This window comes from Polyergus mexicanus, unplaced genomic scaffold, assembly GCF_030449975.1.
Source record: "Polyergus mexicanus isolate NDT 795.1 unplaced genomic scaffold, iyPolMexi1.0 SCAF_9, whole genome shotgun sequence".
Classification (NCBI taxonomy): Eukaryota; Metazoa; Arthropoda; class Insecta; order Hymenoptera; family Formicidae; genus Polyergus; species Polyergus mexicanus.
The window spans coordinates 7,106,823-7,133,530 of NW_027223329.1; the positions used below are offsets into that span (position 1 = coordinate 7,106,823).

Genomic DNA, 26,708 nt, shown 5'->3' on the forward strand with positions numbered 1-26,708 from the left:
CCGTATCGACGACAGATAAGCGTCTGCGATAACGCGGGAGGCTATGCGCGACATGCGGCAATTTTCCAACCGCTACCGCGGTGTGGCGCAACGTTAGTTGAGCGTGGTCGGCGGTGATTGGTCGGCGCGCGTCCGCCAATCGGCGCGTTCCATCTGTCTATTCCGATGGCCGCTAAACTCACCAACCACGTACGCCAAGCGAACATTATCGGCCAGTTCGTCGTGGTGGCAAGTGCCTCCCTTCGTCGTCGTCTCTTCGGAATCACGTCGTTCCATCGGCGCGTCCGAAAATGCGGTCTCCTATCGCGCTCGTCCTATTCCTAGGGCTCGCCATTGTCTCGGCGGAGATCTACTTGGACGAGAAGTTCACCGATGGTGAGTAATAATCATCCTTTCGATCGCGAAAACGCCGACTCCCCCCCCCCCCCCCCGGCCGTCAAGATTCACGGCGGCGGCTTCTTTCTTCGCCACGAAGGACCGTGGCGGATCGGAGTGCCGCGATATCTTCTCACGGATGGAACCACACCCTCGTTCATTCATTCTGCGTATCCTCCGCGTTCTTTCCAATTAAAAGGACAAGGCGCGTGGAACGGAAAAGGCGAAAATATCTCGCACGCATCGTGTATAGCAGGAGGGACGAGAACGCGGCCTCTCCTTGGTAACCGCACGCCCTGTCGCGCTCTTCCGTGGCTCCGTGTCGTCTCGTCCGTCCACGTCTATTATTTGATACGATACGAAATCGTTTTTCACCATACGCGACTGGAGAAAATCATTCACGACGTACGTACATCGCAATACACATACGTCGTGTTCATAACTTTTTGAAGCGGTATCGGCCATATGCGCCACGACGCGCCAAGGGAGGAAGAGAGAGAGAGAGATGGAGAAACATGGAGAGACCGACACGCAGTCGGAAGTCATAGTCTAGTCTCTCGTGGCAATCGTCGTGCTAACGAGGTATCTATCGTCTATCGTCGCACCATCGTCGACATGACGAGATACGTCAGATCGATCGATCCGCATGTTTCGATTCTCCGGTTAGCGGCGAACGACGTGACAAGGGGAGACGATTGCGAAGCCGATTCGATATCTCGTTGAGATAAGATTTCGATGCCGGGCGAAAATGACTTCTCTTACAGGTCTCTCCGTTCATTTGCGTTCAATTCTGCGTTCTCATTCCTGTTCTTCCTTCCCTCGCTCCGTAATCTCCTACGTAAGGCTATCTCCCCTTATAGGTACGTCAAGTGTAAAAAATTCTCCACGACGACGAACGGATTTTCCCACTGACGTGGATGTTATCCCGTTAAATTCTGATTTCAGAGATGCAGGATTCATTCATTCTTCTTTCAACTGTATACGTTTGTTTCGCCTTAAATGCATAAAGCGTAAAAAGTATACGCGACAGACCTTGCTTCTCTCCCCCCCCCCTCTTCTTCTTCTTCTTCTTCTTCTTCTTCCTCCTCCTCCTCCTCCTCCTCCTCCTCCTCCTCCTCCTCCTCCTCTTCTTCTTCTTTTCTTCTCCTTCTTCTTCTTTTCTTCTCCTTCTTCTCCTTCTTCTTCTCCTTCTCCTTCTTCTTCTTCTTCTCCCCCTTCTTTTCTTCTCCTTCTTCTTCTTTTCTTCTCCTTCTTCTTCTTCTCCTTCTCCTTCTCCTTCTCCTTCTTCTCCTCCTTCTTCTTTTCTTCTCCTTCTTCTTCTTCTCCTTCTTCTTCTCCTTCTTCTTCTTCTTCTTCTTCTTCTTTTTTTCTTTTTTTTTTCCACGCTTTCCGTGTATATAAAACGGAACAAGAACTGAATAGAGAATGAGGCAAGAAAAGAATTGTGAAAACAACGAACTTCTTATGTTTATTTAATGACAATGGAACGCGATGGTTACGGCTTTATTTTTCCATATCTTTTGCATAGAAATTAAACTTGTCGAAATTGTCGACGAGAAATAGTACTATCTCTCTCTCTTCGTCTCCCGACAGTTAGTACAGTTATATATCGTCGTCTTTTTCATATTTAACCGGTTTTTATCCCCTCTCGTTTACCTCTCTTGCTCGAGGACTTGCAATAAGAATTTCATGCAAATATATTGTCGATTTATATTTAATAACCAGAAATTGCATATAATCATTTAATATTTATTTTAATTTTTATATTTTAATTTTATATTTTTTATTTTATATATTATTTTATATTTTTTATTTTATTTAATTTTATATTTATTTTAATTTTATATTTTTTATATTTTTTATTTTAATTTTTATATTTTAATTTTAAATATTAATTTTTATCGTCTTGAAATTGAAATAATATATATTACACCGTGTATAGATATAACATAATTGCATACAAATGTAATATATTAACAGAATAAAATTTTTGCTTTGTTCGTTGATAATTGCTAAATTAATAAAAATCATTTTTTTTATTCAGATTTCATAGGTTAAAATTATTAATGAATAATGCAACATTATATAAATCTCTCATACTTATGCACAGGCGTATTTATGTACATATGTGTTAATAAAATATATTTAAATTGAAGTAGTATATGTATGTATACCTTATAATGTTGCTTTTTTTTTATATGTACATCATTTCACAGAGAAACTATGGATATTTCAGATTCATGGGAACAAAACTGGGTCTACTCCGAGCATCCGGATAAAGAATTTGGAAAGTTTGTTTTAAGTCACGGGAAGTTCTGGAATGATGCAGAAAATGATAAAGGTACTTGAAAGAATACACGGACAGTTTATGAAATACAAAATTTTGTTCATTTACATAATGAGTATCCTCTATTCTTTTCCAAATTATCCTCAGGTATTCAAACATCACAAGATGCAAGGTTTTACGCCATCAGTAAGAAGTTTACTGCATTTAGCAATAAGGACAAGACCCTTGTCATCCAGTTCACCGTCAAGCATGAACAAAACATCGACTGTGGTGGTGGATACGTCAAAGTGTTTGATTGCTCACTCGACCAGAAAGATATGCATGGAGAAACTCCATACGAAATTATGTTTGGTAAGTTTTTTCATCAAAATTGTATTATCGATAATTCATAGTTACTGATAATGATCCCGAGCCTAAGAGTCACTGGTCATACCAGTGTATGACAAGTGCTATAGGAACTCGGAGAATAATACTCTTTCATATGCCCTGTATATAGCGATTATGCATATTGCAGGCACCAAAGAAGATACATTTATTATAACAGTTGATTAGCTTAAATAAAGTTCAAAGTATTATAATGAACATATATTAGTTATTTATGCATATATATATATATACACATACATTTTAATATATTAAGAATATCAATTTTGACCACATGCAATATCTCTTTCTATACAGGGCCTGACATTTGTGGACCAGGAATTAAAAAAGTGCACGTCATCTTTAACTATAAAGGCAAAAACCTTTTGATTAATAAGGATATACGCTGCAAGGATGATATCTACACACATTTATACACACTGATTGTTAAACCTGATAATACATACAAGGTAAATATTCACTACTATTAAAAGATTTATATAACATTATAATGCGAGCTCATGAATTATCATATCGAGCCTAGAGTCTCATGTCTTCGCTAATTGCTATGGAGGACAAGTGCCAAAGGATCTCGTAAAGCAAAGATTATCTTGTTTGTTTATTGTACAGGAGCGATATGACTCATTGTGCACATATGGCAAAGATCAACATGTCGATATTATCGCTATTTGCTTCAAAACTATTGCCAGAAAATTTGTTTGGTTCGATGATTTCTCAATAAAATAATTCTTCAGGTACTCATCGATAATGAGGAAGTAGAATCCGGTGAGTTGGAAGCAGATTGGGGCTTCCTGCCTCCAAAGAAGATTAAGGATCCATCTCAAACCAAACCTGCAGATTGGGATGATAAGATCAGTATCGACGATCCTGAAGATAAGAAGCCCGAGGACTGGGATAAACCGCAGCACATTCCTGATCCCGAAGCTACTAAACCCGAGGACTGGGATGATGAAATGGACGGCGAATGGGAAGCACCCATGATCGATAATCCCGAATACAAAGTTCGTATATTGAAACTAATATATATTCAGAATTTTATATGGTACTTTGTCATTGTTTCTAAAATTATGTAATTCTTTCAGGGCGAATGGAAACCGAAACAAATCGACAATCCTAATTATAAAGGACCATGGGTACATCCTGAAATCGATAACCCCGAATACACGGCTGATCCCGAGCTATATAAGCGTGACGAAATTTGCGCTGTCGGTTTTGATCTCTGGCAGGTTAAATCTGGTACCATTTTCGATAATGTTCTAATCACCGATGATCCAGAAGTCGCGCGCAAATTCGGAGAAGAAGTCTGGAAACCTACTTTCGTAAGCATTCGATCCTTGTTATTAAAACGTTTTTCTTTATCTGCCCTATCATGAATATGTAATATGATGTGATTGATTCATCGCGTACTAATATTTAATTTTTATGAGGGAAATAGATAATTGAAAAATATTCTGTTTATTCTGGAAATTATAGGAAGGTGAGAAGAAAATGAAAGAAGCGCAAGATGAGGAGGAAAGAAAACAGAGAGACAAAGAGGTAAAAGAAAGCAGCAAGGATGATGAAGATGATGAAGATGAAGATAATAATATACCAGATGCTGACGATGAAGATAATAATATACCAAATGCTGAAGAGGAAGATAACAATATACCAGATGCTGAGGTAAGTGTCTACATATGTTAAGTCTTATATCTTATTTTAATAAGGTTTATAAAAATTGTATGTACATGATGTTTAAATTTTTTCTGATGTCTGCTGACGATAAAAATAGGAATTCCTCGTTTCTGAATGTATCCATTCTAACTAATGTATTGATTATGATACTATCAATTATATTAACGTCTTTTTCTTTCTTTCTTTCTTTATAGGAGCATGACGAATTGTAAATATAAATAAAAGTGTCGCGCGTGGACATAAACACACACAGACTGTATTCCAGGAGCTACGTGGCTGCGACACGTATTAATCCTCCCACAGGCACAAAATTGTAATCTAAAAACATGCGAAAAAATAGCATGAGAACAGGATAATAGCCTCATCGATTATGTCGTCCACTATATTTTCTACGAGGACGTCATATTGAATTCGTTTTCAGATATCAAAATAAAGTCTCGCCCAATTTTTCCAATGTTTCAGTAATTATTTTGGCCTTGGTATCACGGCGCCTAAACATTTTTAGTCATCCGGTATAACTTTCTACTCGAGCGCAAATTATCCTGAAATATTAACTTGTAAGCATGGATCGTAAGCAAGCGTAAATCAAGTGATTGATATTTCCACGAGATATATCAGGAGTATGTGGAATACAAAAGAAAAAAAAGATATTAAAAATTAGTGAAAGAGAAATAAAAGAGTCATCTAGCCAGTGTCCATCATCGGCGCAGCTCCGTAAAAGACTCTAAGTTGTTCCGTTTTTGTTTGTCAAGTGTTTTATATACATTAAAGATAATTCAGATGTAATTTAAATAATACTATGCTATAGTATAATATATATTATTTCATTTTCTTCGTACAATGTATGCATAATTAAAAAGAAAGCTCCAGTTATAAGAAAGAAAAACGTAAGGATGAATGTGTGCAATTATGACTGAATGATAATTGGTATGATATATCAAAAAAAAGCAACAACACAATAACCCATGTAATAAAATAAATGACTTTTCTAGATGTGCTCAGAATTTATTTTCATGGGCTTTAAATGCTCACATCTTGATCAAACACAACCTATTCTAATCCTGCTGCTAATCCATCTTCATTATTTATAGTTATGTGTACGAACTGACTGTACAAATTGCTTTTAATTTTCATTTTATATATATATATATATATATACATGCATATACAAGCTATTTTATGATATATTAAAATACGATTAAATCTCTTGTATCTCAATTTTTGTGTTTGGAAATAAATTGATATTATTTTTGAAATTAACTTGGCCATTATTTCTTTTTGATATAATGCAGATAAGCTTGATAGAGCAGACTTATCTCGTACATTGACGAACTAATATAGAGAGATCTACAGCAATATATTAGATATGTTAAACTTATATCGGTCATCCATGCTCACAGAGCGTATAAAAAAAATTAATTTTTATATGAATATTAATTAATAATAAATTAAAGACAAAAAATTAACGCATATGAAAGTACAATCGAGAGTGTCGATATAAAAAAATGATTGAGAAACACTTTTCTTTATAATTCTCTAAATAGCAATATTTAATAGAATCTATTTTTTGAAGAAATAGTTCCTAGAAAATAAATTATTTTTTACGAGATATCGACTACGTGGATATCTTTCTTGCACAATTTTTATTTACCTAACTTCAGTCCATTTCGACTTGTCCTTATGTGAAAACCACATTAGTAAACGTGAAACGTGTCTCCTCGACTTCTTATCCATATAACTAGCTTTATACAAAAAGAAAAAAACATTCTATACGCATTGTGTCAAAAGCCAATCAAGACCTTGTAGGGTACTGTTGGTATTAGTAACTAAAGATGAACCCTGAATGTGCCATACTCTTGCACAACAAAGTTTATGCAAACCAAATATATCGACTAGCTCCTCAATGCTCGCACAACCTGCAATATCCTGTAAAAATATATATTCATTTAGATTAAAAACTAAATTAATTATAAAATCGTATTTAAAATCGAGTTTACAAATTACAAACTTAATATAATCCAAACATCAACATCGCAAATATAAAAAAAATATAAAAAAACATTTCATCTCAAACTTAAATATACATCTACAATACAAACGAGTGAATGTTATATTTACCTGTTTATTAGCATAGATTAAAAGTAGAGCATCTTTCAGTTCTCGTTCATAAAGTATCTTTGATAATTCATTCTGCGCTTCTTCAAAACGAGACCTATCACTAGCATCAACTACAAAAATGACAGCTTGCGTGTTATGGTAATAATGCTTCCATAGTGGCCTAAATTTCTGATGGCCGCTGACGTCCCAGAGAGTAAATACAAGATTCATATACTCTAAGCTCTCGACATTGAACCCAATAGTGGGAATCGGTGGGTTCGACAACGTGACACCACGCATGGCAGATAGAATACTTGTTTTTCCCGCCCCATCCAGTCCCAAGATCACTACGCGCATATCGATCTTTGTTCCAATATGTATCCTATTATCCTACAAAAAAAAAAAAAGTGTTTGAAAAAAAATATTTGAAAAAAAAGATAGTAGATAAGGCAAATTATATAATTTGATTATTGCAATTATTTCTATTTAAAAATGAAAGTGATTTGAAATAGTTTAAGAAAAAAAAGAGATCAATATATATAAAAATTTACTAAAATTATATAAGTCACTATGAGTCAAATTATTCGAGATTAAAGAGAATTTATATTTTAATACTCCAGAAACAACTAGAACAATTAGAACAAGTTATATATTATAATTCACAAATATAATCTATCATGAGAAATTTTAACATACCCTGCTAAATATAATTGGTATAGAAGACTCGGGACTGAGAAAATCTGGTCCCAATTGCGCGTAATGTTGTTGCTGCTGTTCCAACGTCGCCAGAACCTCCTTGACTTTTTCTGAGCTACTCAATAATTTCCAGTCTTCGGAATCGAGTATGCTCTCGCATTGGATACAAACACCGGCCACTTGTGATCTTGTGGTCGTGAGATCTTTTTGTTGCTGTCTCAACGCACACAATCTACCGCGAGTCTCCGTCTCGATATATGCCATCGCCGTTTTCTCTTGTTCGGCCAGAACAGCACGTAGTTCCTCAAAATGATATCGCACTCTCCTTCTCGCATCTTCGACCGCCCAGCCCTCCAATTCTTCAATTACTATTTCTAAAAATATGAAAAATAAATTGATAGAAGATATAAGGTATACAAAATAAATACATATAAAGATTTAGATCTAAATACATACTAGGAAAAAGATTTATATTCTCTTTCTCAAATTTAGGCTCGTTTTTTTTTTGTTTATATGAAAGAAAAATTAGCAAAAGAAGTACCTATCTTGTGTGCAGTGTCTCTCATACTTTCCATAAACTGTGTCATCTTTTGTAATGCGGCGATAATGGATTTTCTGATATTCTCGGCCTCTTCCTCCACCAATGCCGGCTATCATTTAAAAAATAGGTAAAATTACTAATGTATATAAACTGAAAAGTGAGCTATAAATAAAATTACCTTGTGTGTGCTGTGTTTGCCATACTCTTTACACAAATAACACATCAAGGAATTGTGACAGCCTTCTTGGGTACATGTGAACTCGGCCACATGCTCCATATGTATTGGACAGCGAGGCTTTTCACGTGGCTTCTCTGACAGTGGCACTCGTCTATGCTTGCCTAATGTTTTAGATGAATGCGTGGCGGTGTCGCACGTCTCGCACAGATGCGTGGCGCAAATCGTGCAATAGAGAACAGCAGTGTGAGCCTCGTCTTCATCGCACGACTGATTTGACTGATGCCTCTCGCGTTCCAACACCACTGTCTTCTCACTATTGGATTGCTCCAACCGTTCGAGCAGTTCGATGAGTGCAAAATTCTTCTTCAGACTATAGACGCTATTTTCGTACACGGCAGTGGGTTGCCGGTCGAAGGGACACAGCAGAAATTGCTGATCCTGCATGCAAGTTCTTAATCGCAACAAACACGCATGGCACACCGTGTGTCCACAGTGCAACAGACGTGGTACCTTTACACCATCCACAGTAAAAACCTCTTCGCAGACGCGACATTCCAACACCTATAAGCATTGGGATACATCTTATGAGCGAAAAATAAGAAAACATTTAATATCTAATTTGACAATTAAATATTTTATTTGGCAAGTCTTATCAAATTAAATATTTTACTTTATGTGTTATTGGCGTTGATATATCTAACGCATCTACTAAATTTCCTAATTAATTTAATGTAATATATTGATATTCTTCCAAAATATATATAAATATCTCTTACATTCGATTTCGGCGCCGTTTTCAGCGAATGCTTTAGATATTTACTCAGTCGATCGGCGTCCTCGCTCATTATGACGATTATTTTCTTCTGTCTTTCACCTAGAAATCCAGATGTAGTTTCCACAATTAGAGCACAAGTGATGAAGGTTAACTTTAAATAGCGAAATCTCCGCTCTGCGTGAAAGAAGGTTTAAATCATTAAATCGTGAGAGATGAAACTGCAGAATGGCGCAGCAGAACTATATACATTTAACAATGACACTGCGCGTTATTTTCTATTCGATTCTCGGATGTTTTTCTTTGTGCCTTTACGCCTATTTTATCCATTCCTTCGTTGTAATTTTTCTAAATATATTATCAATTTTTATACATTTTGTTTTGATTCTTATTTACTTATCTCATCTTCGAATTTCAGCAATTTTTCTCTTCTAACTATCTTTATCGATCTGGCGGGTTCACAGGCGAAAAAGAGATATCTTTATCAGATGGGACACAGCCAATCAGAGTAATCGACTTTGCGAAAAGAAAGCTTTTGATTGCGCGTCTCGTGACATATTTTGTATCTAAAAAAAAAGAAAAAAAAAGCACATGACAGATTAGTTTTTATTCACATTTGTTTTTTACAATATTTATTACAAAAATATACAAAATTAAATTGCAAAACGAAACAAAACTTTTTTTTGCACTTTTACAAAATATATGTAATAAAAAATATCTTTGAAAATAAAATTATAATTGTGAACTCTAAGATTGAGAATTCTTTTCATATAATTACATCCATTCCCAGACAGCACAAAACATCCTCAGGATCATTCTGAATATGTCCAGGACGGTTCAGGACATTTGTAGGATGTTTTAAGATATTATTATAAATATATTTATAAAAGTTTAATATGCATACATAATTATTTTTAGTTGTGTCGGCTATTTTATATAATTTAGAAATCTTAAGTATTATAATAAGTATTAATGTCCTATAAATGTCAACTGGATAACCCCTGGATGTCTGTAGGATATATCTGCCCTGTCTATTATATTGGATGTCTTTTGGATTTCCAGAGGACATATACATGTGCAATTAATTGTTAACATTAATTTCGTTTAATATTAATAATTGAGTTTGATGCGCATATTTTCATATATCCAAAATTATTATTTATTTAATATTTCATGAGAAATGTTACCGTTCGCAACATTCCAAAAACTTTACAAACAATAGTATTCAACCGCTAGTTCGTTTGTTTACCGCTATGCGACACGCGAACTCGTATTTGAGATTTGGTCATGAAAATTATATAAAGTTTGCAAAGAGCAACTGACAAAAAATTACAAATGTAATTATTTTCTATCAGTTCAATTTCTGATGCAATCCCAACATAGGGAATTCAGATATTGGATTGTTTAGAAAATATTACACAACCCGGGGGAGCCAAACCTAAAATATTCATGTACAGCACGAAAGCCTCAAATATTAAAGAACGGTGAACTATTTTTAATATTAGATTTTTAATATTGGCAGTAAATAACAAAACATAATTTTAATTTATATTTAAATTTTAAAATTTGCTCCTTGAAACATACGAAAAATATCCCTATAACATATCCTATAAAAATCCTTAGGATGTTCCACAGGATCTCCCTGGATTCTCCAGAGGTTAATATACGGCTATCATTTACTCTTCCTCAGGACATCCAGAGGAGATCTGAGGATTACAATGGGATATCCTGAGAATATCCTACATGTATGTCCTGGATGCCCTTTGGACGTTTTAAGGACATCCTTGTGCTGTCTGGGAACTTTGTGCAATGCAAATATGCACTATTTATTATGTTATAAACAAGTTTTTACTTATCGCTATAGTACCAATTTAAAAGAGATATATTATCGATACAGATTTTGACAAACAGAAATCACAAATATAGATATTAAGGAGAATACTATATGTACAAAGAGAGATATTTTCAGAATTACTCTCTCAAATGCGCCAAGCTTTATAGATTGTTTTATCCAGCTCATTCGCCAGTTGTAGTTTGTCAACCGTAATGAGCATCCTGAAAGCAACGCGAAGAGCTAACCTTAAACTCAAATTCTTGATGGCTCGACAAAATGTCAGAACTCTTCGTGAAAAAGTGAAATATTAAATCATTATGATGGATTATCTGAAACAGCCGGTGTTCGAAGTAGGAAATATCAACGAAGATATTAATTTTTCACTGCCACCAATTTCCGGAGAGGAATACATCAAACGAGTGGTGTAATTTACGATAAGACTTTTTTACTTCACTTACACTTTTTACATCTTTTTCTAAGATTTTAATTATATACATATTTTTATTTTATTTTATTACAAAAAAGTGTATAGGAAAGTTCAACTAAAAAGGATCATCTAATTGTATTGTAGCTCTGTTCCTTTCAAAAATATATTTTATTAAAAATTTCTATTGCCAAAACACGAATATATATATATATATAAATTACTTTCATTACAAGAATATAACTAATAAAGAACGGAGCTCTTGCAATCAACTGTATAACAAATCAATGATTAAGAAATTGTTGATCTTGTAGAATAGAAGCTCGACAATGTGCAGACATAGTGGTAGCTGATATAGATCCATCATGTATGAAACTTTCAAGAGGATCTATTAAAACTGTAAGTTGATTTCAGTAATATTATGTATTGACAAGAAATCTAATAAATGTTGTATACTAATGTGACTATAAAAGTTAGCAGGATGTGTCCAAGCACCGCCGAGTCTCAGCCCAACGTTGGAGTGGCAACAGTATCAAGTCTCAGACTTTTCTGATATAAGACTGTATGTAGGTCAATTAAAGGACGAGATACAAGTGGGCAAACGTAAATGGAGAGCACCTGATATTAATTTGGTATATAAATCTTTTTTTAGTATTACATAATAAACTTGCCTGAAACCTGAAAAAAATCTTGAATTACTTTTTGGTTTAATCATTTTTTTTTTTTTTTTTTTCCCTTTGATATTACAGCCAGACATAAACGATCAAAATACTTGGATCAGCTTCTGTTTAGGTAGCAAAGAGAAAATTAAACCCACATTGAATACTCTGTTTTGCTTCAATCAATCAATTGTGGAGCAGGTACTTGAATATCTGGTGCACTTTGTGGAAACTGAAAGGAGAATCGAATACAAAATAGGCCAGTGGATCTACGCGTTACTCGCGATCTTGGAGCAACCATTACAGCCTGATACTTGTTCCTGTCTGCGTTCGTTGGCACGAGCGTGTTCAGTCATCCGCGCAGATTCTGTAAAACTTATTAATCTTAATCAAATTAGATCATTGAAGTAAATTAACGTTGGATATAAATTAACCAATGTCATTCTATGCTTTGAAAAGGGAGAAGAAAAAATATTTACAGATGTTTATTTAATCTTATTTATATCAATAATTTAACATTTGTGAAGTGTATTTTACAAAAATTTCAAAATTTCATAATATATATCTTGAGATAAAATAAAGAGAGAAAAAAAAACAAAGAAAATATATTATCTCAGTCAAATATAGTTAGTCACAAAAATAAAAATATTTTTATTTTTTACTTTAAGCAAGTGAAAATATTGATCTCTCCCATTAGGTTTTTGATACCTAGTTGCTATTTGACTTGTTTAATATAACAAAACTGCAAGGAAAGAACAAAATATATTTCAGGCAATCATATTACTAAATGTGCAGTGAAAAAGTAGAATTTAATATATTCTCTCTTTTCCACACATATACGCACACACACATACCTATAAGAGTTGAATCTCTTACATATTGTTCTTAAATTATAGAATAACATTGGTTCTCTTCTATAATTCCAAGATATTAATTTAACGCAAAGAAAAGTTCAGTTAAATATTTAATATATTTTGTTTTTTATTAGTCGCTGATCTATTATTGATTTTGCTAATATAAAATAATATAGGAAAAAGAAAAACAGAAGAAAATGCTTAATTTCTATTAACAAAACATTTTTATTGCATAACCGTGTACTCTATTTATGCTATTGCGATGTTGTTCCTAGTGTTGGAAAAAGATTTAGGCAATAATAAAAACATGCGTTCATCAGATTATAAAAGGTTGAGAAAATAAGAGACTGAACTTTTCTTCTATATCTACAAAAGTTTATATTAGAATTTACTAACGATATCCTCGTCTTCTTTTTTTCAGAGAGAATTGGACGCGCAGGAACTGAGGGCGTCGAATTTATTCATCTGTTTGGTAGCAAGATACTTCCGTCAATTAGACCTGGCAGATCCTTCGGAATTTCCCAATACACAATTAACCTAATTATTTATGACGCAATGCGACTCGTGTATACAGCAATTTTAATAAAGTGACATTACGTTTAAAGTATAATTTCAAACGTAAAGCGGTATGTTTTTAAATCTCGCATGATTTAAATACATTTAATTACAAAGTACCAATTATTGGGAGGCGCAATATATATAAGACAATGCTTCAATTAAATAAACTCGTATTACAATAATCAATCGGTAAGCAGAATTAAAAAAAATCTTGAGTTATTCTTAAGCTATGATCTCTTGGTCCTGGAGTAACGCAATGGCTAGTCTCTCTAGATCATCGTAACTAAGGCTATTCACTTTGTTTTTTAAGTCCTTTATCAGCTCATTGACTATGGACTCTGTCTCAGATACCGTGTAGTAATGCCTGAGCACTCGGGTAACTTCATCTCTCAACAAATGAATGCCCGACTTCTGTTGCGGCGAAGATTTTGCCTCGCTGGAACCCTCCTCCGCTTTCTTAATTACCAAGAGATTTAATTTACTGCCATCTTTGATTCCCGGATAGAAACTTAGCGGATTCTCGTCTAAGATATATCAAATAAATAATCTATAATGAAAATTACAATGACACACGACGCTACGTAACCGAGTATACTTACCCGCTAAAGTTTTGCCGGTGAGTAATAATCTTTGTTGCGGTACATCGATGCCTAAAAGATCACTCACTTTGTGTTTCAATTCCAACACTGTCTCCGATGGCAATATCTAAAAATGATATAACGTGAATAAGTATATAAAATGTATATAAAAAAAAATGCTTAATTAATATAAAGACTAGTTGCTACGTTCGATTGAATAGCGAAAAATAAAATTGTCAAAATTCAAAAGATAACGTATAAGTAACGAAATACGCACCCTAACCTCTTATTTATCAAACGTTTAGGTACTATCTCCAATTCGTTCAAGATAATCGCCAATTTAACTTTACGAGAGTATAAATATTAATCCAAATTAAAATTCATATCGCAAAACGAAATCGTCGATACGCGAGATTAACGAGAAGAGCAACGATAGGGCAATCCTATACTTACATCAACGACGCATTCTTTTCCCTGTAATTTCTTCACGATCACTTTCATGATGAACGACTAATGATTGTGAAAACACAACGTTGGACGTGCGATACACGCGGGCGTACACACACACGCACACGAACACGACGAGCGTGCGTCGATCAGCTTTCTCGAAACAGCGGTGCCTCCGGTCGAACCGATAAAAATTGGAGCATCTTACGCGCGTAAGGTGAGGGTGAGGTTATATTTTGCGTTCGCACGATCGGCGGCGCACAAGCGTCATCGGCGTCATCGACACTGCTATTTCTTCTCCTACCTCAGGAACAGCGGCACTCCGTGTCAATCCTATTATTATTAGCATAAACATAGTATATCTAGACCATAGACATAGTATATCTAGATCTAGATCGAGCGTTCGCCTTTTATTTAAGGAGTGGGGGTAAAGATGCACGTAGAAAAGGACATACTCTATTTCGTGCATAGACTATATACAATATATAGACTGCGCGTCTCTACATTTCCCGTATTCAGAACGCGTCAAAAAATAGAAAGGGACAGCTGCTGTACGATCATCGATCTATCTTTGTCTAACTTGGAAAGAGAAAAATAAAAGGGATGGAAAAGATGAAGATAGAATGGTGATACAAAGCATGCTATCGTATACGTATGTCTATGGTGTGGAACTTGGCGAACGCATCGGAGGGGGGACGAGGTTCTCCGAATGGATAGAAGCGGGCCATCTTTCCCCTTCTCTCAACATGTGCGAGAGAGAAAACATACCGGACCTGATTAGCTCTGTCCTTCAAATCTTGTCATCAGCTCACCCGTAAGAGTACGTAGTCTATTATATAAGTGATATATGATAATAACACATCCTGTATTATTTTTTGGGTGAAATTCCCGCTACTCAACAATATTCTTCGATTTCTCCATGTTTAGAAAATCTAATCTTGAAATTGTATACAGAAGAGAAAAGTTTTTTCACAGAAGAAATGTTGAGATATTTAACTAGAGGAACCATATATTTGATCAACAAACAGATTGTCACAGAGTATTGACAAATTATTCACAAGGGTCTATGTGATTTTAAAGCGATTTTACTCGCGCGTGTTGAAATGTTTATTGTTGTTAACGAACTGTCAAAAATTGATGTGCGCAATGGGGGAAGTAAATGTGTGTTTTCAAATTGACACTGATAATCGTGAGAATTTTTCATCCGGCCTTGCATTTCACGCCTTCAGAAAACAGAGGGATGCCTTTTACGATATATTGAGAATTTGGGAAGAAAATCACTTGGTGCCAGGATGGGTGTTTCAGATTGCGTTAGGTGGCAGGATACGAAGTATGTTGACGATGCACAATGACTCTACCAATTATTACCATATTGCTAGGTTGTTTAAATCACAACTACTGATATCGTGCATACAGAATAGGCATCATGTAAGTCGAAAGCTATTAATATTCTTTGTTCCATGGCTATAACAAGATCTTTAGATTATGAAATAATCGTATAAATTTCAGGATGATGCGGTGGATGACGAAAGTTTGAATTTCCTAAAGTCCTTGAAGCATGTGAATCCTGAAAAATTAACTCAACTCAGTAAAAGGTTTATAACTCCTTTGCCATCACAAAGTCAGATTCTTGGTCCTACATTTCCCGGCATACAAGAATTTTTTAAAGATTTTATATTACACGCAATTCATCCAATATTTTACACACATCTGGAAAATTGTTTTATATACGAGATAATAGAACTAAATAACACCCAGTTTGCTAATAGTGAAATAGAAGACTCAGGTATGCATTTTTTATTATTTTAACAATAGCTTTGTAATATGTATAAGATTTTAGAAATACAATGTTATCCTATTGCTTTTGCAGAAACAATGGTTGACGAACAAACACAAGAAAATTTTATTACTTGTTTAGCTAGCTTGAGGCTTCTTGCAAAAGTATTAGGATTTTTAATTTCATTGTCATACAGATCTGAATCTAATACTACTAAAGAAATTATAGCAACACAAATAGAGATAAGAAGCAAGGTATTTGATGAAAATTGTAAACGAATGCTGAAAACTGTGTGTTTTATTTTATTGATTCTTAATAATATTTGCAATTATTTTATTATCTAGGTTTTACCATCATTAAATTTACAAGCATGTCTCCAAAATGCTATAATTGAAGGCAAACTTTCACTGACAATACCTTGGATGGTTAAATATCTAGCCATGATGGATACAGTGTCGCTTCGACTGCCGTATTACAAGCAGATCTTAGAACTATTATATTATATTTATCATGCTATCAATCAGACCAATCTTTCTGCTTCTGATAGCTCTATTTCCCAACAAGCTGCTGTGTTGCTTAAATCAAGTTTGTGCTGGTTATTTGAATTACCAAACTATCCCAAGAATTTCCACATTGCCTGGCAGAATACTTGCAAAATTAAAGAATTGAAGAGTCTCAAACAAGTAGAAAAGTTCTCTGAAAAGAGAAAAAACTCACATTCCGCAGATTGCGCGGTTCCCGTTAAATGCAATCTCGATAAATTAGATATAATTACTGATCGAACGATACGTTCCTGCTGTTCGCGAATAGATTCGACTCTCTCCATGTTTCCTGGGAACGGCACGAATTTGAGTATCAATACCAATAAACATATTACACCCGTTACCAGTCAGTTGCGTAAATTAGGAGGCACTACTCGAGCGAAACACTTAGAAGTATATATATTATTAATATATTTATATCTTTAACATACATATGCATTGCTGTATTGTGTATTACATTATTATATATTTGACAGTCAGTATTTGACAATCCGTGTATTATATAAACGATATTTTATATTTATACTATTGTAATTTTTCTGTTTCATGCGGTAGTTGCAATTGGAGGAAGCTTTTTTCCATGGTCAACCGGCTTCCACTCGGAAAACTGTCGATTTCGTTTCTGAAAGAGTTGCATCTACCTGTGTGAAGTATATATGCAATACCATGTTAGCCTCTTCGCGAGAAACAAATTTAATTTGTTTCAGAAAACTTTTGGCACATAAACATGTCGAAAAAGACTCTGACGAGCGGAGTGAATTATCGATGAGCTACTATAATCAATTTAAGGTAACACATTTGCATGTTTATAAGGAAATTTTTTTTATGTTACGTCAATGTAATAAGATATTAAATCGCGTTTTGATATTCAGGCTTCGCTTTTGAATGATATAAATATGTTAGCAAATAAAGTATCGAAAGATTTGAAAGATCAATGCGAGCAAACGATTCCACCGATTTGCGAAACGCGAATCGCGACATCAATAGAATCTTTACTAGCGGAAGATTCTCTGACAGCGGTCAAAGAAATGTGCATAAAGATTGCGACCAGAATGGCGATGGAACGAATAAATCAGTGGATTCAATCACATATTGTTGGTGGTTCCTTATTTATAAAGGACATGGAACTTGAGATTAATAGATTTTTCCGGAACAATAGTCCTATGCACTCCAAGCAAGAGAAATGTCACAATATAGATGCTCCTAGTCCCACTGATGTGATAGATGAGCTTCGGGTAAGCTTATATCTATCATTTGAATTTGAATAAAAAATTCATGTGTGACATGATAATTCAACTATCTGAATATATTATATAAATTGATACAATATATATTTTTTTCCAGATTACAAAAATATTGTCTTATGTCATTTTTAAAATTCATAACTTTTTAAGTATTTGTTAGTATTTGAACACATGTCTTTTGTTTCTGTTTATAGGGATTAATATGGCACATACTGGATAATCATGGCGTGGATTTACCTATGGCATCTGTATTGAATATTTTAAACAAACTGTATCAAGTTTTTGATCAAAGAGGTGATCTATTACCAGGACCACAAAAAGTTTTGTCTTATCTCAGTACTGACTTTGCGTTATTTTTAGGTATGTTTATAATAATTATATATAATTAGGTATGTTTATAATATTGAAATGTCGAAAACAATGAAATTGAACGATCATAATATTTCGCATTTTCAGTTGCCTACAGGACAGATCTCTTCACGCAAGAAGTGCAGGACAAATTGATTAAAATATGGTCATCAAATGGTCTGACAGATGACGAAACCGATTCACCCATGAACAGACTCTTATGTTCTAGAAATATTATGTTGTTGGCGCAACCGCAAAATGACATGATATGGGCGATCTTTGGCAAATTTCTGAGAAAGTTGTTAGAAACAAACATACTTGATGGAGACAGTTTGAGTGATCAGTGCGTAGCTTTATTCAGACAAGATTGGCCCATAGTGAGTACATGTACAATGTAATATTACTTATTAATGATTTATAATGTCTCATTAATATCAATCTTCTTGTTTCCAGCCATTGTTGAAACTTTTATCAAAGTGCCTGAACGAAGCTATCGAGGGTTATAAAGCTACCGACGAGGCGACGGAGAAAGTCAAGTACCTTCTTGGCTGGGTAGCGGAGACATATCACGAAATTGAATTTTGCAACGATTACAATTTATAGATTGACGCATAGTAGCAAGTTTATGATACTGCGATAATCGGAAAGTACGACTGTTTAAATAATTTTCTGTAAATATAATTACCGCGTCTCTCTTTCTCTCTCTCTCTCTCTCTCTCTCTCTCTCTATATATATATATATATATATATATATATATATATATATATATATATATATTATATATGTATGTATGTATGTATGTATGTATGTATGTATGTATATTGTAGTAATTTGTCAAATTTTTAAATGATACGAGCCATCCTTGTTCTGTATATGTTCAAAGATGCGTACGTACAATCTGCGGGTGTGTATCGACGAATATTTTACGAGAAAGAAAATAAATTCTAATTTTTTTGTATATGCGACAGTTATATTAAATATATAACAATATATTTTATGGTTAACGAATATATTACAATGTCCCTCTGTGTTATTCCCATCGTTTGCGCGTGTACGCATCGAGATAACTCATCAAGATCAGTACGAGGCGGGACTTTGTCAAAATCTTGCTATATTAGATGCACTTCTTGCTACATTGAGTTTGTAGTTCCCCTTTTGTTTTTAGCAAGTTAGGTTTTATTTCATTTCATTCCTGCGACTACGAGTATACTCGTCTATTACTTTTCCATCCCATACAATCTGATTAATATATCTTCAATTCGGCTAAGATAATTACGTAATGAGATACGCGTCTTTAAAATCTTTATTATTGAATCACACGCGAATCAATTCATTAGAAAATTATCTCGCTTCAAACTCTATATCTTTTCTATTATTAGATTAATATTATTTAGATTGTGTCTGAATGTAAAATATTAATAAATAGTTAATATCAATCATTTAAGACAATTAAGATTTAATTGAACAATCTGTTTGTTAACAAAAGTAATAAACCTTGTTGGACGGTTTTGTCGACAGGATTGGTCTACTAATCGCCTAACTTGTTAATAAACAAATTAACTCTCACCGCTATAACAAGTTGTGTCGCGTCTCAATTAACATATATTCAACCTACACACATTTGCTAAGAGAGAATTAATGTTTTACAAAAATCATATTTTGATATGTGTCATAGCTTAGAGTACTCACGCCTCCGCAATTCATTGTCCCGAGGGTACTTTTCCATCTCTCCGAGGTAATATAACGTGCACCGTTATTATTGCTAAGCACATAGGCTGCTACAGCTAGTGTCAAGATTGGCTGTATAAATCTCGCGGGATCAGAGCATATAAGTAACTTATTAATGAAACTCCGTGGAACCAAGGTTAGCAAACAATTCATTATATTATACATAATCATTTTTTATTATTATACAAAAAATAAATTATTTTGTAAGAATAATTTATTGACACGCTCTGTGTTCTATATACAATACTTGTAACTTACAGAATTTTATAAAAAATAAAATTTTACGTCGATTCTTTCTCTTTCTCTCTAATTTCAGCTTTTAAGTTATGTTTTTTTCGTAGAGAGTCTCTCGAAATAACCATACCGAAATAATCCACGGAGCTTTAATTTTTTGAACGATCCTACGCTCTCTTCCCGTCGACACATTGTCACGACACAACGGGGATGGTTCTTTTGTCCTTTTGAAATTGGGTCATCCGTTCCATTACCATAACTCTCAATGATCGTCCACCCTCTCATCCGATGGCGGTACCTAATCTCGGCTCGTTGCTTGTGAATGATCGCAAATTCTCCTCGTAAGTAGCAGATAGACATTTTCTATCATAATTTATTCCGTAATCATTGATGAATGTTATGCGGGAAAATTGATGTCTCATTCAAAAGGAAAAAATACATATATAATTGTATTGATAAAAGAATATTTTATCTATTTTATATTATGTGCAATGTCATCAATATGGTTAATTAATTTCTAAAACTATCATATTATCCAATGATAGAATCAATAATCATTATTTTTTTGATAATTTTTAATTGAATATTATTTATTTTGATTTATTTTTATAATCATTATTTATTGATTGAAAGATGACAATGATGTTATATTATAATTTGACGATATAACTATTATCTTTATTCTTTATTTTTTCTAATTTTTAATGACAAAATATATTTTTATATAAAATATAATTTGGTTATTATTAAAATTATTCGAAATTGATTTAAATTTACATTAACCATGAAATTGATTTAATTTAATTTGAAATTTTACAAAGAATTATATATTGTTCAACAATTTTCATTCGCAACGTGTTATACTAGTGATTTCAATTATTTGTGTACGTTTGTTACGAAATATTTTTATTGCCTAATTGGATTGTTCTCTGTTTACAAATTTTGCGCCGTTAATCCCTTGCACAATATAATTTTTCGTACAAAAAAATAACGTTTAAAAGATTCGAACTGAGTATTTTGATAATAATTTTACATATACAGAAAGGAAGCATTTTTGAACATATTTATTGATTACGCCCTTTTATTAATTTTTTCAAAATCTCAAATTAATGTAATTAAACTAAAAGTCATGTATATATAAATTTCAGATTAATAATTTTATCTGATTTAATCTGATCAACTGAATAATATAACGCGGGAAAAGCGTAAATATTTATCGAGGATGCAATATTCTCCAAATGTATTAAAACACAACATTCTCGCGATTTTGTAAAACGTTTGTTCTTAACATACGCGTACATAAGATAGTGTTAAGTTGCAAGCGTATTGTTTAAATTCTTTAGAGATATTGACATATATACGTGTATTTTTAGTTTTAGTGTGCAATCCTTTAGATGCAATCCTTTAACAAATAATTAATCATAACATAAAATAGAGTCCACATACAATAGCGTACATAATTTTTCTCAGAAATTTAAAAATATTTTTCATTTTTTTCATTTATTTAATAATTATCTATATTTTACATAAATATAATCGAGAAAAAAAGAGAGGGATAAAAAAATTTTCTCCGATTTCGATAAATCTGTTTCTAAAGAAGTTAAACGGAATAATTTCGGAAATAAAAAAGTGAAAAAGCATGCATACTCGTTTCGTATACAGGGTGAGTTTTTTAACCTGAAACTTTGAAATATCTCGAAAAAAAAAAACAATTATTTGTTTTTTTTTTGGGCCCTAATTAATTTGTCTCATTATTCTGTACATAGAAGTATTACGGTAAAATTATCGAAAACTGAATATTTTACGAAATATTTAATTTTTTATATGAAAATATGTCAGATTAAAATATAAAATAACTCAAAAAGTACTTAATAAAAAAATACTTTATTATAATGTTTTGGAAAGCTCTCGATGTCAGCTACAAGAATACTAAATAAAAAATGGGGGTTTCCATTTAAGATTTTAAAGTTCCCCCCCCCCCTCCCCCCCCAGGAGGTGGGGGGTGGGGGACGAATTTTAACACTAACGTATTTCCCCCGCGGAAGGATTAAATTTTGATTATCAACATTTTTTTTCGTTCAGTGCTTATTTTTCGAGATATTTCAAAGTTTCAGGTTAAAAAACTCACCCTGTATATTCACCGTAGAATTTCCGTTCCTTCCTTTGGAGAGAGATTGGGGGGAAACTTCACGCCGTACAGTTGCGCGTGCATGTCATATGTCATGCGCGGCGCAGTTGGGCGCGCGCGTTCGCGGAACGCGAACCGATCGTAAGTCGCAGTCGCGGTCCGCGGGCCGTTCGCGTCTGTTCTCGTGATCTCTCGTGAGCGTCGATGCTTGTTCGCGATCGTCTACGATCGAATCAATTACCTGAGAAATCGATTCAGGTCGATTCCCCCTGGCGATCGCGTCGCGACGCTGATCGTGGGCACGATTCGCGCGCCATTTCTTTCGACGACGATCGCGATCGGATCGGATCGAGAAAGGATGAGTTCGAAGGAGAGCGAGTGATCGAGAGCGATGAGAACGGCACAAGCACGGTAAAAGATTACATCCAATTATTTTCATTGCCGCGAGAATCGAGACTCGGATGTAGTAGAATGCATTGCTGCGGTCGTTTCTTCCGAATAGCGAGCGTCCTCTGCATTCTATCCAGCGACGCCTCTTATCAGCGAATATTCGATTTCATACGAACGAAAAGTGCATGAATCTCGTTTAGGCCGCGAGAGAATTTCATTAGACGTCTCGATGGAATTTTTCATCAAAATTGCAACCGTCATATTTGCTAATTTGCGCGCCAATTTTGTCGCGTAGCGAAGTCGGTTCCGCGTCTATCCGAGTAAACGAACTTCGAATGACGTGTCACACGTTGTCGAGGCGATCATTCTCAATATTCTTATCAACGATCGTTTTTCTTATTGTTGTGTAAAAACTTTTCAGGTAACCGTCATCGGGGGCTCGCGACCTTCTCGCGAGAGTGGAATTTTCCGGCTTAAGGGACACCGCGGTCTTCGTCAAGATCGAAAGCGAGTAACAAAGGACGCGCGGGCGAGATGTCGATACCTAGCCCTAACCGTCTAGCAATGGCAAAGTGATAACGATCGGAAACGAATCTTCCTTGAATCTAAGGCGGCGTACGTGCCGTGCCGGCCGGTACCGGCCTCTCGTCAGAGCACGCGAGGAGTTTCTTTCGCGTGGCTCGTGCGTAAATCATCGCATCGAGACACGTGATCCGATCCAGTTGCAGCCGCCGCCACTCGATCCATCAAATTCTGTAATTTTGGCGACGCGTCTCCGTCGAGCACGCAAGGTAAATTTTTTAACCCGAGAGAGGGAGAGAGAGAGAGAGAGAGAGAGAGAGAGAGAGAGAGAGAGAGAGCGCAACAGAAATTTAATCACTCGAATTTTAATCATTCTGATATAGCAAGATACAAAAATAAATTGTATATGTATTATATGTAAAGTTCGATGATATAATTATTGATAAATTGAGAAAGTTATATATGTGCTAAAATTCGCTCATAATAAAGAGAGAACGAGTGAGATAAAATAGTTTTCATAAAATATATTTATGGAAAATCATATTTATCCATTATATTGAAAATGCATAATTTTAGAATTTTGCAATAATTTATTTGATATCTATCATTATAATAATATTTTCTAAAATATTATTATCATACAAATTTTAATTCGATATTACTTTCTTTTTTTATATTTGATAATTTGTCAACGAAAATGAAAAGGTAATTAAAGAATATATTTATAAGAGCGTTTTTAAAAATTTTTTATAAAATTATTTTTTTTTTATAACAGTACTATATATATATATATATATATATATATATATATATATATATATATATATATATATATCAGGGTTGGGAAAGTTACTTTATAAAAGTAACTCGTTACCGTTACCGTTATTTTTTCTAAAAAGTAACTCGTTACCGTTACTCGTTACTAATTTTAAAAAGTAACTCGTTACCGTTACAGTTACTAAAAAGTAACGAGTCGTTACAATTTCCGTTACTTTTTTACAATACAAACTAATAAATTATTTTGCATAAGAAAAACTTTTAAAAAATTGTAAGCAAGATTTCATTTAAGGTTTATTACAAACTAAATGATTAAATTTTATCGAAATTCTTTATTAATTTTTAATAAAATTTGTTGCTCCATAGTATCATCATTTAAATGCCCTCTTTGTGGTGTTAATACAGAGCCACCGATGCTAAACATTCTTTCTACAGATGCACTGCTTGGTAGAGCTGTATTATATTTAATAAAAAGTTTTTAAGTTTTGGATAGTCGTTTAACATTTCTATATTACAATTATTTGATTTTAAAAACCGTTGCAATTCTTCTTGTTCAGATTCATTTTGCACCGTTTTTTGCTCAAAAATGAAAAAATCATCGCGATCGTCAGATTTTCCAGCTTTTGAAGAATTTTCAGTTGATCGGATTCCCAATAAATCCTCCAAGTAATTTTCAGCACGTTTTCTTTTTTCTCCGGTTAACCAGTTTAACTTAAATTTTGGATGTAAACATGCTGTTATTATTAATTCTTTTGTTTCAAATATTGTAAGAAATCTAAAATCAAATATAGTAAATTAAGCGACATTGTTTGTTTTATTGAAATTAATACTTTTGAATCAATAGTTTAAAATAAAATAATATTTTTCAATTAAATCCTTATTTAAAATTAAATAACATATGTATTAATCAAATTAATAAGTTACCTTTTATTTAAACCTTGCTGAATAGCTTCAACTAATGAATGGCAATCTGTAAGGTCAGATTTATTGAGATTTTCTAATTTTCGTTGCAAGGTACTTAGAACTGGTAGTAAATGAGATTACAACATAATAAGAATGCTAATTGGTCGATTTGCTTACGGCTTTACGGTTAAGATAAAAATTTTATCACGCACAATAGTAAGAATAATATCTTAAATAAATCAAAAAATTTGAAAAAAGTAACGATAAAAGTAACTGTTAAATTCGTTACTCGTTACCGAAAAATGTAACGAAGTTACTTTTTCCGTTACAAATAAAATTTGTAACGCCATTACCGTTACAGTTACCGAAAAAAAGTAACTGTAACGATAACGGCGTTACAAGTAACGCGTTACTTCCCAACCCTGATATATATATAAGATATACCTACTTTAATCTATACATAATTTATTTAACATGCAGATTCTAAAATGATAAGAGATTCCTTATATTAAATCCGCTTTAAACTCATTATAGATGATATGAATGAATCGCGATAAAATTTTCAACGTTTTATTTATGATTTTATGCAACATGTAATAATATAGAAAACATTTGACGAGAGTCACATCTCAGAGAGTATACACATAAAATTATAAATAGAATTGTATTATGAATTCCGCCGCGAGTTATAGATCGTCTAAAATGTCAATTAAAATTTCTTTCGAGAGAATAAAACGCGTACCGATGTTCAATTTCAATCAGCGCGACGACGCGCTGAATAAATATGAGCAGTATTAATTTTTTTCCATAAACAAAGTTTCAAGAACTCAAGGTCTATGTATATGTTAAGGCGCGATAAAATTTTTTGCTCTCTTCTATTAAAAGATCATCGTATTTTACGTTCGTTGCAAGGCGGAATTATGCAGTCCGATAAACCGGTGCATCCGTCGTTTATCCATTGGCCGCGATTCGCTATAAATACACTGCGATCCGGAAATACCGCGGAAAGTTGAGGCACGAAACAGAGTAAAACGATGAACGGATATCGACTCGTGTCAACGTACATCGAATGCAACACAGAGATAAATATTTGATATTATTTGTCATGTACTTTTAATATGTGTTTCAGCAATCGTTGAGACGACTGATTCTTGACACGTCGTGGAATGCCATTTAAGCGTTATCACGTAGTCGGCAACTGGTGTTAATTGGTATAGTTAACGCGACATGCTCCAATTCGTACTTTGCGATCGATTGCTCGAGTGGATCACGTTCGCGATGCATCAGATATGTTGATGTCTCGTATGTGTGTGTATCTTGAAATTATATTATCTCACAGAATAGAGAACAATCTTTGCCTGTTAACAACTTGTAAACAAGCGCATAGATTAGAATGATATAGGAATCTCTTTTTTTTTTCCTTTAATAAAACTTGATTAGTTTTAATTCCTTGCGATCTAAGAAGATTAAAAGAAATTAATCGATATTAATTACGTTGTTTTTATTCCGATATTAATAACATATAACATTTTCAGAAAATTCTGAAAGCTACAGGTACATATAATTTTTTTTTTTTTTTTTTTTTTTTTTTTTAATTTGAATGTACTTTCACGGAATTACGTCTCTAAATTAAAATATATAATATTAAAAACAATAATTATAAAAGAAATTTGGCATCTAGTTAGGAATAAACTAGCTTTATATTCTTTTCAAGAAATATTTACCGTAATAGAAGAAAAATAATTAATTCCGGAAC

General features: G+C 33.7%; 6 protein-coding genes across 11 annotated transcripts in view; 4 read left to right on the plus strand and 2 right to left on the minus strand.

The window, feature by feature from the left end:
- Positions 1–187: 187 nt before the first annotated feature.
- On the plus strand, positions 188–5,174 carry Calr (calreticulin). The gene is made up of 8 exons (XM_070301035.1): positions 188–375; positions 2,612–2,716; positions 2,810–3,013; positions 3,344–3,495; positions 3,781–4,047; positions 4,129–4,365; positions 4,520–4,708; positions 4,915–5,174. Exons 1-8 carry the CDS (start codon positions 291–293, stop codon positions 4,930–4,932), a joined length of 1,257 nt encoding a protein of 418 aa, XP_070157136.1. The 5' UTR covers positions 188–290; the 3' UTR covers positions 4,933–5,174.
- A 700-nt stretch (positions 5,175–5,874) lies between these two features.
- On the minus strand, positions 5,875–9,492 carry LOC138936009 (E3 ubiquitin-protein ligase TRIM23). Of its 2 annotated transcripts, none has more exons than XM_070301034.1 (7): positions 9,401–9,492; positions 9,009–9,181; positions 8,233–8,793; positions 8,055–8,163; positions 7,514–7,887; positions 6,839–7,207; positions 5,875–6,646 (listed from the first exon to the last, which is right to left on the minus strand). In XM_070301034.1, exons 2-7 carry the CDS (start codon positions 9,075–9,077, stop codon positions 6,488–6,490), a joined length of 1,641 nt encoding a protein of 546 aa, XP_070157135.1. In that variant the 5' UTR covers positions 9,078–9,181; positions 9,401–9,492; the 3' UTR covers positions 5,875–6,487. The 2 variants fall into 2 exon arrangements, with proteins under 2 accessions (XP_070157135.1, XP_070157134.1); XM_070301033.1 differs by having other exon boundaries at positions 9,255–9,486.
- Positions 9,493–10,341: 849 nt separating this feature from the next.
- Positions 10,342–13,386, plus strand: Gem2 (Gemin 2). Of its 2 annotated transcripts, none has more exons than XM_070301573.1 (6): positions 10,342–10,488; positions 10,628–11,262; positions 11,577–11,661; positions 11,736–11,894; positions 12,012–12,290; positions 13,197–13,386. In XM_070301573.1, the coding sequence occupies exons 2-6, from the start codon at positions 11,156–11,158 to the stop codon at positions 13,314–13,316; spliced, it is 750 nt and encodes a 249-aa protein (XP_070157674.1). In that variant the 5' UTR covers positions 10,342–10,488; positions 10,628–11,155; the 3' UTR covers positions 13,317–13,386. The 2 variants fall into 2 exon arrangements, with proteins under 2 accessions (XP_070157674.1, XP_070157675.1); XM_070301574.1 differs by having other exon boundaries at positions 11,032–11,262.
- On the minus strand, positions 11,377–14,709 carry LOC138936299 (ubiquitin-like protein 4A). 2 transcript variants are annotated; one of them, XR_011447366.1, is made up of 4 exons: positions 14,365–14,709; positions 13,933–14,038; positions 13,172–13,857; positions 11,394–12,288 (listed from the first exon to the last, which is right to left on the minus strand). XR_011447366.1 is itself a non-coding variant. In XM_070301575.1 (3 exons), exons 1-3 carry the CDS (start codon positions 14,410–14,412, stop codon positions 13,556–13,558), a joined length of 456 nt encoding a protein of 151 aa, XP_070157676.1. In that variant the 5' UTR covers positions 14,413–14,709; the 3' UTR covers positions 11,377–13,555. The 2 variants fall into 2 exon arrangements, 1 of the variants encoding a protein (XP_070157676.1); XM_070301575.1 differs by having other exon boundaries at positions 11,377–13,857.
- Positions 14,710–15,212: 503 nt separating this feature from the next.
- Positions 15,213–18,991, plus strand: Dlt (codanin-1 like protein dlt). 3 transcript variants are annotated; one of them, XM_070302283.1, is made up of 10 exons: positions 15,213–15,786; positions 15,868–16,144; positions 16,229–16,389; positions 16,480–17,070; positions 17,233–17,327; positions 17,385–17,466; positions 17,550–17,912; positions 18,116–18,281; positions 18,378–18,646; positions 18,723–18,991. In XM_070302283.1, exons 1-10 carry the CDS (start codon positions 15,496–15,498, stop codon positions 18,870–18,872), a joined length of 2,445 nt encoding a protein of 814 aa, XP_070158384.1. In that variant the 5' UTR covers positions 15,213–15,495; the 3' UTR covers positions 18,873–18,991. The 3 variants fall into 3 exon arrangements, with proteins under 3 accessions (XP_070158384.1, XP_070158383.1, XP_070158386.1); XM_070302285.1 differs by having other exon boundaries at positions 15,214–15,519; positions 15,588–15,786; positions 17,233–17,466; XM_070302282.1 differs by having other exon boundaries at positions 17,233–17,466.
- A 3,498-nt stretch (positions 18,992–22,489) lies between these two features.
- LOC138936681 (adhesion G protein-coupled receptor E3) overlaps positions 22,490–26,708 on the plus strand; it is a 93,018-nt gene continuing 88,799 nt past the window's right edge. The window contains exons 1-2 of the mRNA XM_070302286.1: positions 22,490–22,771; positions 23,172–23,541. The gene's annotated coding sequence lies outside the window, so the exon portion shown is untranslated. The remainder of the gene's footprint in view (positions 22,772–23,171; positions 23,542–26,708) is intronic.